At 42.9% G+C, this 12,912-nt stretch overlaps 1 protein-coding gene and 1 pseudogene across 1 annotated transcript in view; one reads left to right on the top strand and one right to left on the bottom strand.

Moving 5' to 3' along the window:
• The window catches only part of ARMH3 (armadillo like helical domain containing 3), a 157,707-nt gene that overhangs the window by 22,424 nt on the left and 122,371 nt on the right, over window positions 1-12,912 (top strand). The window contains exons 7-11 of the mRNA XM_008144221.3: window positions 343-417; window positions 539-625; window positions 8,814-8,870; window positions 11,320-11,363; window positions 12,614-12,674. Coding sequence (XP_008142443.1) covers window positions 343-417; window positions 539-625; window positions 8,814-8,870; window positions 11,320-11,363; window positions 12,614-12,674 — 324 coding nt within the window. The remainder of the gene's footprint in view (window positions 1-342; window positions 418-538; window positions 626-8,813; window positions 8,871-11,319; window positions 11,364-12,613; window positions 12,675-12,912) is intronic.
• LOC114232488 (60S ribosomal protein L21-like) lies at window positions 10,324-10,866 on the bottom strand (annotated as a pseudogene).

Raw genomic sequence — 12,912 nt, 5'->3', positions numbered from 1 at the left:
AGCACTGACACGCGTAGCCATTTCTGATGACACGCGGCCGCTGAGGCGGCCGCATGCTGAGGCTGAAACATTTGCTGCTCCTGAGGATGAAACATTTGCGAAATAATGTTTTTTCCTCAAAGTGACACACTACCCGAGTTATGCTCAGTTTTTTGGCGAAGTTTGACACATCAAGCTCAAAAGGTTGCCCATCACTGGTTTAGGCTCTAGTGGCTTTGGTCCAGTAAGTATTTACTAGAATGTTTTAACATTTCTGTTTTTCTTAGATGCTAGCAGAGGAGATATATATGCAATATCAGAGTATCTCAGGGTAGTCTTTAAAAAGCCTTTTATTGCACTCAGGTGACAGATAACATCAGCCAGAACACTATCCTGGAGTATGTAATGATCAACAGCATATTTGAAGCAATTTTACAGGTTGGTCAATTCCCTTGTCACCTCTTTCTCTTTTGGGTAAGCTACCTCCTCAAATCTTCTCTATCTGCATTCCTAGGAACTAGGAATTAGCACTATTACACATTTCTGGTTCTTATTACAGATACTCTCCCACCCCCCAAGTCGTAGGGAGCATGGGTATGATGCTGTAGTCCTCTTGGCTTTGCTGGTGAACTACAGAAAATATGAGGTAAGTGGCTTTTTTTTTTTTAAATATATTTTTATTGATTTCAGAGAGGAAGGGAGAGGGAGAGAGGGATAGAAACATCAATGAGAGAGAATCATGGATCGGCTGCCTCCTGCACGCTCCCCATTGGGGACTGAGCCCACAACCCTGGCATGTGCCCTTGACTGGGACCCCTCAGTCCACAGGCCGATGCTCTATCCACTGAGCCAAACCAGTTAGGGTGTAAGTGACTTCTTTAATCAATAGTTGTTATCCTATATAATAAAAGCCTAATATGCTAATTTCTGATAGTCCAGTTGGTCATTCAACCAATCAAAGTGTAATATGCTAATGATATGCTAAGGCCTCTCAATCACTCACTATGATGTGCACTGACCACCAGGGGCAGACGCTCTTGACCAGTATGTGAGCTTGCTGCTGGGGTCTGGCTGATTGGGACTGAGCGAGAGAGATGGGCGGTCCATCCCCGGCTGGCCAACCTCCTGCATCCCGCAGGCCAGGCCAAGGGACCCCACTGGTGCATGAATTTGTGCACGGGCCCTCTAATCTTTCTATAATCTTCCTACATGTGGCTACTCCTGGAAGACTTTGCTTAATGTGGAAGACATGCTCTTGGTAAATGGTATATGGATTTATTTTGATAAGCCAAATTATAAATATCCTATATTAAATGCATGGGGCAGATGATATAACTGTTTAAAGGAACTCTCTAGTGCAACTTCTAATAAAGTGAGTAAATATCCCTTAATATAGTGGTTCCCAGACCCAGCTTATCATTAGAATCACCTAGGACAGTGGTCGGCAAACTCATTAGTCAACAGAGCCAAATATCAACAGTACAACGACTGAAATTTCTTTTGAGAGCCAAATTTTTTAAACTTAAACTTCTTCTAACGCCACTTCTTCAAAATAGACTCGCCCAGGCCGTGGTATTTTGTGGAAGAGCCACACTCAAGGGGCCAAAGAGCTGCATGTGGCTTGCAAGCTGCAGTTTGCTGTCCACGGGCCTAGGAACTTTTAAAAAAGAAGAAATGTCCAGGTTTTACTCTCAATACACTGAATCAGAATCTCTTGGGGGTGGGACCTGGGAATCTTTTTTTTAAGATCACTATTGAATATGATGATTTGCCAGGATTGGAAACACTGACATCTGTTTTGAAAGATTGGACTTTCATATGTTGGATTTACTTAATGCAATCCATTTGTAAAAGTATCACTGTTGGTCTGGGAATTCTGATTTTTTTTTAATCCTCACTGAGAAGTGAGGATATTTTTTTCATTGGTTTTTAGAGAGAGTGGAAGAGAGGGGAGAGGGGAAGAGAGAGAGAGAGAGAGAGAAACATTGACTCGAGAGAGACATTGCTATCAGTTACCTCCCGCTCCGAGCCCTGATCTAGGCTGGTGATTGAACCCAAAACTGAGGTATGCACCCTTGACCAAGAATGAACCTGTGACTCTTGGGTCCATGGACCAACACTGCAATCACTGAGCAAAACCAGCTAGGGCTCTTTCTTATTTTAATGGAAATTGAAGTCAGAGCCTTATTCATGTTAATTCTGGAGTTCTTTTTGCCCCTGAATTAATTGGGGACAGATTTATAGGTTTTTGAGATGAAGAGTAGAACTCAGAGTTCTACTGTGATTGGTTGGTGTGTCTACTTGATTCCCCTCAAAGGGCAGAAAATGCCATTTAGAGAAGACCAGGGGCCTCACTGGGGATAGCTTCGGACTAATAAGGAGCATTTAGCCTTCAATCCTGGACACTAGGAGTATTTTTTCTAAACCCAGAAGTCAGGAAGTGCATTGAGGCAACCTGACTTTCTTCACTTAGTAAGTAGCAGTGCTATGAGAAGTGGGCCAGCTGGAGGGAGGATTATCATTTCTGAACTTCTGGATCTTCACTTAGTGATGTTTGATAAGATTCCTAGTCAGGTCAACAATGATGAGTAACAAAATCTGGAGGTTATTCTTACATGGAGGGGTATGGAAGAAGGGAAGGCCATGAGAAAGGAACACTTAAAGAGGAACTGGAATATGTGGAGCAATGTTAATGTCCTATAAATCCCAGGAGCTGAACATTTTTATTGTCTTGGAGGAATTGACGGATGGTGTTTAAAGCGACTAATAAATATGTAATTTATCACCAAAACCTGTTATACTGGTGATCTGGAGGGGTTGGCATGGCAGCCATTTTGATCTCTGTCATGTATAATAGCCTCTGGGGCCTTATAACAACTGCAAGAAAAATAGCTGAGGAAAAATGCTGAAGATAGTTAAAGAGAGTTGAGTTACATGTGATAGGAAAGCACCATCATCAGTAATGAGTATTTTTGGAACATTCTGCTGGATGCAGGCCACTCTGAGGCAGTGGCTTGGCTTTTCTGAATGTGAACTGAAAGCTGGCTCATCCCAGTAGGGCTCTCTGAAATGTCAGCCTGAAAAATTGGACATGGCCAAGGAACTGGAGAAAATCATATTTCTGGAGCGAGGCATGCATCTCTAGTCTGTCAGAAGCCCCAGAAGAATTAATATACTAGGCAAGGTCAAGCTGGTGGGCATAATTTATCTGGGCTTTGCAGCTTTTGATATAAGTCACTCACCAGAAACCATTAAGGAAGCCTGGTGACCAGGGAGGAGGCAGGTTTTTGAAGAAACATGAGGAATTCCAGATGAATGTAGCAAAACCAAAAGTTGGTGAAATTTTATACAAACTAGTATGAGAGGGTATGTGCTGTGGAGAATCAATCCCGTGACCAATGCAGTAATTTGTAACCTTTCTAGAAAGGTGCAGAGGGCACCAGAGAGGCTGGGTGCCCAGCTAAACACAGAGAAAGCAAATAAGGTGTTGGACTTAAGGGATGGAAGTAATAGAAAAGATGTCATGTAGTAAATGTAAAAGATAGTTCTTCCTCACCTCAAGTAATGCATTCCATTTTAGTCGTTTTATTTAAAGAAGTAGAGGAGGCAATAACAACAACAAAAAAGGTCTAAGGAAGTGCAATGAAAAATGGTAAGAATGGAATGGTTTATTTAGATCAAATAAAGGCAGGACTCTATGAGAGTAACCTCATGATGCCTCACTGAATTTGTAATTCTGTTTTGTGGCTGAAAAGTAGATTGCCTCGTGTTTTTTTTTTTGTTTTGTTTTGTTTTTTACCTGCAAGAGTTTATTTAAGTCTCCCAATAGTTCTACTTGTGGACAGGCTAGCTCTGATATTAGTAAAATACCTTCCAGAAGAATCTTGAAGATCTTGCCCTGATTATTATTATTTTTTTAAATTTAATAAACCTTTATTGTTCAGATTATTACAATAGTTTCTTCTTTTTCCCCCCATAGCTCCCCTCTACCTGGCTCCCACCCCACCCTCTGCCCCCACCTCCCCCCCATTGTCCTCATCCATAGGTGTACAACCTTTGTCCAGTCTCTTCCTGCACCCCCCACAGCCCTCTCCCCCTGAGAATTATCAGTCCACTCCCTTTCTATGCCCCTGGTTCTATCACATTCACCAGTTCATTCTGTTCCTCAGATTTTTAAATCACTTGATTTTTGGGTTCACTTGTTGATAGATATGTATTTGTTGTTCATAATTTTTATCTTTACTTTTTTCTTCTTCTTCCTCTTCTTAAAGAATACCTTTCAGCATTTTATATAATACTGGTTTGGTGGTGATGAATTCTTTTAGCTTTTTCTTATCTGCAAAGCTCTTTATCTGACCTTCAATTCTGAACGATAGCTTTGCTGGGTAGAGTAATCTTGGTTGTAGATTCTTGCTATTCATCACTTGGAATATTTCTTGCCACTCCCTTCTGGCCTGCATAGTTTCTGTTGAGAAATCAGCTGACAATCGTATGGGTGCTCCCTTGTAGGTAATTAACTGTTTTTCTCTTGCTGCTTTTAATATTCTCTCTTTGTCTTTTGCTCTTGGCATTTTAATTATGATGTGTCTTGGTGTGATCCTCTTTGGATTCCTTTTGTTTGGGGTTCTGTGCACCTCCTGGACTTGTAAGTCTATTTCTTTCGCCAGGTGGGGGAAGTTTTCAGTCATTATTTCTTCAAATAGGTTTTCAGTATCTTTCTCTCTCTCTTCTTCTGGCACCCCCATAATTCTGATATTGGTATGCTTGAAGTTATCCCAACACTTCTTACACTATCTTCAACTTTTTGGATTCTTTTTTCTTTTTGCTTTTCCTGTTGAGTGTTTTTTGCTCTTTGACTTGATTCTTGCATTCCTCTAGTCTGCTGTTGGGTCTCTGTATAATATTTTTTATTTCAGTCAGTGTATGTTTAATTTCTAGTTGGTCCTTTTTCATATCCTCGAGGGTCTGACTAAATTTATCGGCCTTTTCTAGGAAATTCTTGAAAAACCTTGTAACCGTGGTTTTGAATTCTATATCCAGTCATTTATTTTCCTCCATTTCTTTCGTTTGTGATCTGTTACTTTGTCTCCGAATTTTCGCTGCTTCCCTAAGTTGGTAGGGTAGCTTTGTGTGCTAGGTTTCCTATATGGCCCAGTGGGTCGGCCTCCCAGTCACCTGAGGTGGACACTCTTGGTGCGCCCCTTTGTGGTCTGTGTGTACAGCCTTGTTGTAGTTAAGTCTTGATTGTTGTTGGTATCACTGGGAGGAATTGACCTCCAGGCCAATTGGCTATGTGTATCAGCTGTGTCTATGCAGGGAGACCTGTGCTGGAGACAGTCTTATAGGACCAGATTTGCAAAATTGCAAAGCTTCTGTGCTCAGCTTGGATGGGGTGGGGTCTCAGGGCTGAACAGACAGTCTTGGCTTCCCGTCAGCCGTGTCCATGCGCGCGCCTCCAGACCTCTGCCTTCCGCCTGACAGTCCCGATTCCCCCAGGCTCACCCAGAGCTGGGGTTCATTGCAGTCGGAACTGGGGTTCAGTGCAGTCAGGAGCTTCCGATTCCCTTCCGCTAGGGAGAGCTAGCAGCAACCTCAGCAGTCAGTCTTCCCTGCGCGCACTCATGCACATGTATCCAGACCCCTGCCCGCCACGGCTTCCCTGAGTCTCAGTTTGCCTTTCTTTCTACCTGACAGACCAGACTCCCCCTGTTTGAGCCTGGGTCCACGGCGTTTCGCCCGGAACTGGGGTTCAGTGCAGTCAGGAGCTTCCGATTCCCTTCCACTGGGGAGAGCTAGCGGCAACCTCAGCAGTCAGTCTTCCTTACGTGCACTCTCCCGCACGCGCGTATCCAGACCCCTGCCCACCGGGACTTGCGGCTTCCCCGAGTCTCTGAGTCTCCGTTTGCCTTTCTTTCTACCTGACAGTCCGGACTCCCCCTATATGAGCCTGGGTCTACGGCGTTTCGCCAGGAACTGGGGTTCAGTGCAGTCGGAACTGGGGTTTAGTGCAGTTGGGGGCTTCCTTCCCCTCCCGCCAGAGAACACCTGCCAGGCACTTAGCCGCCCTTCCTCTCTGTGTGCGCCCTTCCTCTCTGTGTGCGCGTCTCCGTACCTCAGTCCTTTACAACTCCTCTGATTTTCTGTGAGCTTTCCTATTTTCCTCTAGTCGCAGAACCTCCACTCAGCCAGCTTTCCTGTGGTTCTGGATAATGTCTGTTCTGTCCTTTAGTTGTAGTTTTGAAATTGTTTTGCGAGGCAGCAGTTTAGGTGTTTACCTAAGCCGCCATCTTGGTTTTTCCCTCTGCCTCCAGTTTTAAAACGTGACCAGCACAACAGGTACATAGTGCTAAGGAGAATCAGTATCTGGAGAGTAGAGTTTTTCACAGCATTAATATCCTGGCCTTCTAGGTTGGCCACATCTCCTGAGATGAAGTGACTCACTCTCCAACTGTTGCCTATTGAACATGACATTTTCCAGAAATTACAAAATTGTTTATTATGTCCAATTGCAAGTTGTTTCTCTCTTTCTCTCCCCCCCTTCTCCCCCCTCTCTCACCCCGCTCTCTCCCTCTCTCCCTCCTTCCCTCTCTCTCTTCCTTCCCTAAAGAGCTTCCTTTGAATATGATAAAAATGTCAAAGGAGAAAAAAAATAAGGTTACCAATCATTGAGCCCTTACCATATGCCAGATACTATGCTAAAGATTTTACATGTCTTACTTCATTTAAGTCTCATAGCAACTCCAAGGAAGAAAATATAATTCCCATTTTACAGGTGAGGAAATTGAGCTTCTGTTAATTGGTGTGCTTAACTTATCACAGTTAATAAGTAGAGAAGCTAGAACTCAAACCCTTGCTTTTAGCCACCTGGCCTTTCCCCCAACTGCTGCAAAAGCACAGACTATTCTTGGTAATCAGATGATCCTTATTATTACCTGTAGCAGTGTACTTTTTGGAAGGTGAGTGACTAGGACTTTCAAAAATTATGCTAAGATAAACTGATGAACAAAAACAGATCCAGAGACAGAAAAGCATCGATCAGACTGTCAAACCTCAGAGGGAAGGTAGGGGAGGGTGGGGGTAAGGGGGAGAGATCAACCAAAGGACTTGTATGCATGCATATGGGCCTAACCAATGGACACAGACAACAGGGGGGTGAGGGCATGAGTGGTGCGGTGGGGGGCAATGGGGGGATAAGGACACATATGTAATACCTTAATCAATAAGGAAGTTAAAAAAAAATAAAACTCCACCTTTATGGTGAAAAAAAGAAAAGAAGTGCTGACTGGAGCCTCAGCAGCCATCTTGCAACCATGAGAAGATAAACTGAGAAAAAGGCCAACATGTTGAAAATAACGAAACAGAAACTTGGGGTCTTGATATCATTGTGGAACCACTAAATTAACACTGAAACTGCCTTACTGCTAGGCTTTCATTTTGTGAGATAATAAATCCCTCCTTATGTAAAAGGAAAAAAAAAATGCTAAGAAACTGGTCGTTTTTCTTCTGGTGTTCTAATCATGGTGGCATCTCTAGGTCAGTCTATTGCTGATTTTTTTTTTTTTTTAAAGCTTCCACTTGCATTGGACCTTATCTGAAATCTGTAGCACTGGCAGAATTTGACTATTGATTATAGGAAGACATGTTGAGAGCTTTCTTCTGTTATATCAAGTAACAAATGGAATGGGTTTTGCCTTCTTGAGTTGTGTTGCAGAAAACCTTATAAACATTTGGCTGGCTGTTAAGAAAGCAAAGCTGTCTCTTTCTCCATTCCCAACTGACATTCGAAAGATGCCCTCAGAAACTTGACTAAATAAGGTCTTTGTGGGGGGTTAGCCTTTTAGTTGGGTTTCTAAGTTTCTCTGTAATGAGTTTTCTTGGTTGCTGTAAAAACTGCCAATCTGAGAACTATTGTTCCTTGCTTGCCTTGGGTTAGAATTGGTGCCTGATCTACATGAGATCTTTCCTCACATCCCATGGGTGGGATGTTTTCAAGGTGAGCAGGTCATTGGTTCTCATCTCACCAGTAGGAGATGGCCCAACTGCTTAATGAGTTTAAATATATGTTCATTTCCATATGCTGCCCAGCTGAGATTGGGTCTGGAAAAACTCAGGAAATCTTCCAATGCTATAAGTGATGGGACAATCATTAAATCCCAGTGTCCTGACCAGATTGTAGTTTGGGTAATTACATCCTTTTTTTTTACCCCCGTCCCCCTGCAGTGTTATTTGGGTATCAGATCCACAAATGGCCTCTCTGGCTGTTAAGCAGCTGCCACTTTCCACCCCCCATGTGGCTTTGTTTTACGGGTGGGTGAATCAGTCCTTGCATATTGTTTGTGGAATGGTTAGGGAGCCTTTGGGATGAGAATGTAAGTTAGCAACTTACAAATTTGTGCCTTATGGCAAAGAAGCTTTTATGTCCCCCAAAAGACAGTTGTCCCTATGGACTCAGTAAATTATTAGCAGGATAGGACAGAGAGAGTTTTGTGGAGTGTTCACTTACTTTTTAGAAACAAATACGAAGAAAAGATGGGAGAAGTGCCAGATGTAGGCTTGAGTTGATTTCAGCCCAGAGGAAAAGAACAGAATTTGTGTGTGTGCATGTGTGAGCAGGTGTATGCATGTGTATGCATGTTTGTGCTTGGTGAATGCCCATGCACATTGAGAGATTTACTGGAAATGGGGGAGTCAGCTTATAAGATGGGTTGGGTGTGGGTAGTAGGAGCATTGCTGTGGAGAGAGGGCCTGATACCTGCATTTTTATTAACACCTTATTAAATAGTGGGTTTTTAAGTAGGTCATAGTCATCTTGAGTCTCCTCTCTTCTTTAACAGTCTGTGAATCCTTATATTGTGAAGCTGTCTATTGTGGATGACGAGGCCACGCTCAATGTGAGTATCTGGATCTTTGTGTATTGTTTTAATTGCTTGCATTCAGTAAACTTACTTGCAGTGGATATTTAGAGAGCAGAGGGCTTTTGTGTTAATTTCATCTGGCTATAAAGAGGGACTTTGTGTTTCTTTTTGGAGCATTAGTGCAACTATCTTATTGTATTCTATCTTCTCATGGAAGGAAGATTTGAAGGGACATTTGCTTGCTAATCATGATGAAATAGTTGGTTATATTTCATGTTATAGTGTGCTGAGGTTGACTATCCTACAAAGTCCAGTAAGTTACATTTTCAAGAATAAGAAGGCTTAAATGATATATCAAAGTACTATGCTGTACACTTTAAATAGCTTACAATTTTATATGTCAACTAGAGGCCCGGTGCATGAAATTCGTGCATGGGGGGGGAGGGGCGGTCCCTTCAGCCCAGCCTGCACCCTTTCCAATCCGGGACCCCTCCTGGGGATCGGGCCTAAACTGGCAGTCGGACATCCCTTTCACAATCCGGGACCGCTGGCTCCTAACTGCTCACCTGCCTGTCTGATCGCCCCTGACTACCCCCCCGCCCCCTGCCAGCCTGGTCGCCCCCAAATGCCCCCCCCACTGGCCTGGTTGTCCCCAACTGCCCCCCTGCTGACCTTGTTGCCCTTAACTGCCCCCCCTGCCAGCCTGGTCGCCCCATGCAGCCTGCTGTTCAGTCGTTTGGTCATCCCTTGCTAACCCCCCTGCTGGCCTTGTTGCCCCAGCAGCATGTTGTTCGGTCGTCTGTCCAGTTTCAGTTGTGATGACCCCTGGCTTTTTATATATTAGGATTATACCTCAAGAAAGGGGGGAAAAGGGGGCTTAAGTGACTACACGATCAGAAATTCCTTTTTGTACAACTAGCCAGATGGTATTTATAGCTTGACTTGGTGAAGCTGAAACATGGATGATGGTATATATCTGTTGCAATATGTCCTCGAAAGTTTGGGAAATAACATCTGATCTCTGAATATAGGGAGGAGGAAGCTGACCAGGTGTCTGGCTTTATTCTCTTTCCATCTTGCCCTCTTCATTCTTCTAATTTCCCTTATGAATAGAAGTACCCATTATTCATCTTGTGGCCTTAATTGATCTTTGTGTTGGGTTTAATAGATTCTAGAGGGAAAGTTGATAAGTCACTTTAATTTTTATTAGATCTTCTCATACTCCTGTGGCTTGAAGAGTGGCTTGTCTATATACACCTTCATTTAGCATGGGACTCATTGTCACTATTACCAGTATTGTGGTTGTTTTAGAGACATATGAGAGTTTTTTTTGTTTGAAACTTCTAACTCAGTCTTCTCTTTTTAAGTGAAAATGATCCCAGTGAAATTGTCAGTGATCTGAGCTGGTCTGTTTTACCCCCGGTACGCTGTTAAGTAACATTAAGATAATCAGATCAGGGAAATCTCTCCAAAGATGTTCCTTTATTTATTTATTTTTATTTTTTAAATTTTTTATCAGCACAGAAGTCTATTTTATTTTTTCCCACTTATCATGCCATGAATTCATAGGGAATGGGTTCCAGCAGCTCAGGCTCCTTTCCATTGGTTCTCACAAAGTGTGCTTCTCTGGGTGGAGCAGGCTGATGCTTCAGTTGAACCCAGGTACCTTTCTCTCTGGCTTCCTTCTTTTTCCGATCATTTTCCTTCACATGTTTCAGGAGGCTATCTCAGCTCTTAGAGTGCTTAATATGCTCAATATGTACATTAATCCTCTTGGCAAGAATCTTGCCCATAACTTGCTTGTTCACAGTAATGCCCACTGCATGCTGGGTGACATTATAGACTCTTCCAGTTTTGCCACAGTAACCTTTGTGGGCATTCCTTTTTGAACAATGCCCATTCCCTTGACGTCCACAATATCACCTTTATTGTAGATTCACATGTATGTGGCCAAAGGAACGACTCCATGTTTTCTAAAAGGCCTAGAGAACATATAGAAGGTGCCTCTCCCCTTTCCCTTTGTGTTAGTCATTTTGGTGAACTACTGGAAGGTGGCAGTTCTGCCCAAAAGCCGAGGTTCTTTAAAAAAATAAATAAAATGTTTTTATTGATTTTTTAAAGAGAGGGGATAGGGGAGGGATAGAGAGATAGAAACATTGATGAGAGAGAAACATTACTTGGCTGCCTCCTACATGCCCCCTACTGGGATGGAGCCCGCAACCCAGGCATGTGCCCTGACCCTGAATTGAACTGGTGACCTTTTGGTTCATGGGTCGATGCTCAAACACTTAGCCACCCCAGCTGGGCCAAAGAAGTTGTTTTTGATGCTTTGGCAATGCCTCTCAGAATTTCTGTCCTTGTTGCCTACTTTCAGGTAGAACTTCTTGGCCTTGGACCATGATGGTGTAATTAGTGTTTTCTCTGGCCTAATCATAGCATCACTGCCAGAACCTTATTTCACCTGTGCTATCTTTTTTCTTTCTAGGGAATGGGGCTTGTAATTGCTCAGGCTTTATCTGAGTACAACAGGTAAGTCTACCTTTCCAGGAGAAAAGGGAAACAGGTTTGTTCGAGTTCTTGGGTGAATTTGCCTTACCTATGCTAGAAGGTATTCAGAGGTGCAGCTGCTGGCAGAGGTGTTTGCTCTAGCTTGGCTGGATGGCTTTAGCAGGGGTTATTTGTAACACCAAGGGAGAAGCCATCAGGTTAGTGTCCATTGTTTCTTTAAATATATTTTATTGATTTTTTACAGAGAGGGAGAGGAAGAGAGAGTTAGAAACATCGATGAGAGAGAAACATCACTCAGCTGCCTCCTGCACACCCCCTACTGGGGATTTACCCGCAACCAAGGTACATGCCCTTGATCGGAATCGAACCTGGGATCCTTGAGTCCACAGGCCGACGCTCCAGCCACTGAGCCAAACCAGTTAGGGCCCATTGTTTCTTTAAATAAGTAGGCACATTCTTTGCAGCTTTTAGCATTTTATCTCAGAGCATTTTAACTAGTATTTCAGCCACAAGCAGGCTCTTCCATTTAACCCAGTGTATCACACAAATATCATATTCTAAGTAAAAAAGGTTGTGAAACACTGTTTTTGTATGCTTAAAATATAAATAAAAGGAGAAAACATTGAATTAGGTTTCCAGATGCTTCTTTTTCATCAGGAATCGACTGCAGTTTATTGGAGTCCCTGTCTCTTCTGTGGGCTCACTTCAGTGATGCTTGCTTTTCCTCCATCAGGAGAAGTATCTGATATTCAGTGAATGGGAACCAGAAGTGTCCCCAGTCTTCACAAGGGCCAGGCAGGATCTTCCTTGCTTCTTTCCACACTTTCCTCATACACAGTTGGGTATTGGAATTTAAAATCTGTCCCATCTCCACAAATAGTTTAGCTCACAGATTTCTTCTGTCCTCGTCCTTCAAAAACCAACACGATTTTCACTATTACAGCCTTGAAGTAATTTCACTGTCACACTTTTCAAGTAATAGTCTGTTTGGGAAATAACTGGATCAGCCATATGTTAGAGTAGTTTCACACTTTTGCAGCTTGCTTTCTAAGTCTCTACCAAAGTAGCCAGGCATTTTGGTACACACTACCTCAGAGCAGATGGGTGCCTTTTAGCTTGCAAGAGAAACTGCAGTGACTACATTGTCGTAGTGCTTTCATTTTCTGGAGTCAGTGAATTCTATGAGTGTCCTGCCTGATTACCTAGAATGCTAAGGACAAAGACATACTTGATAGATAATACTCAAGTTGAATTTAGTTATTTTTCTTTAGGCAGTATAAAGACAAGGAAGAAGAACACCAGAGCGGTTTTTTCTCTGCTTTAACAAATATGGTAAGTCCTACTTATTTTTTCTCTCCCACTCAGAAATATAAGAGGTCTGTAGGGGTAGACAAATCTGGACTCAGAAGTTTGAGGTGATGGCATGATGAGGGGAGAGAGAGGGCTACTCAGAGCAGATTATTTTGAGAGCTGTATCTCTTAGTGATTTCCAAACTGAAGTAAGGAGAAAGAAGAGCTTTGATTTCTCTGAGATTTTTTTCCAAATTAATTTAGTTTTTAAGGCTACAAT

The sequence above is a fragment of the Eptesicus fuscus genome, chromosome 17, assembly GCF_027574615.1.
Source record: "Eptesicus fuscus isolate TK198812 chromosome 17, DD_ASM_mEF_20220401, whole genome shotgun sequence".
Lineage (NCBI taxonomy): Eukaryota > Metazoa > Chordata > Mammalia > Chiroptera > Vespertilionidae > Eptesicus > Eptesicus fuscus.
The sequence above is the reverse complement of the archived record's forward strand: the minus strand, read 5'-3'. Positions and strand labels throughout refer to the sequence as shown.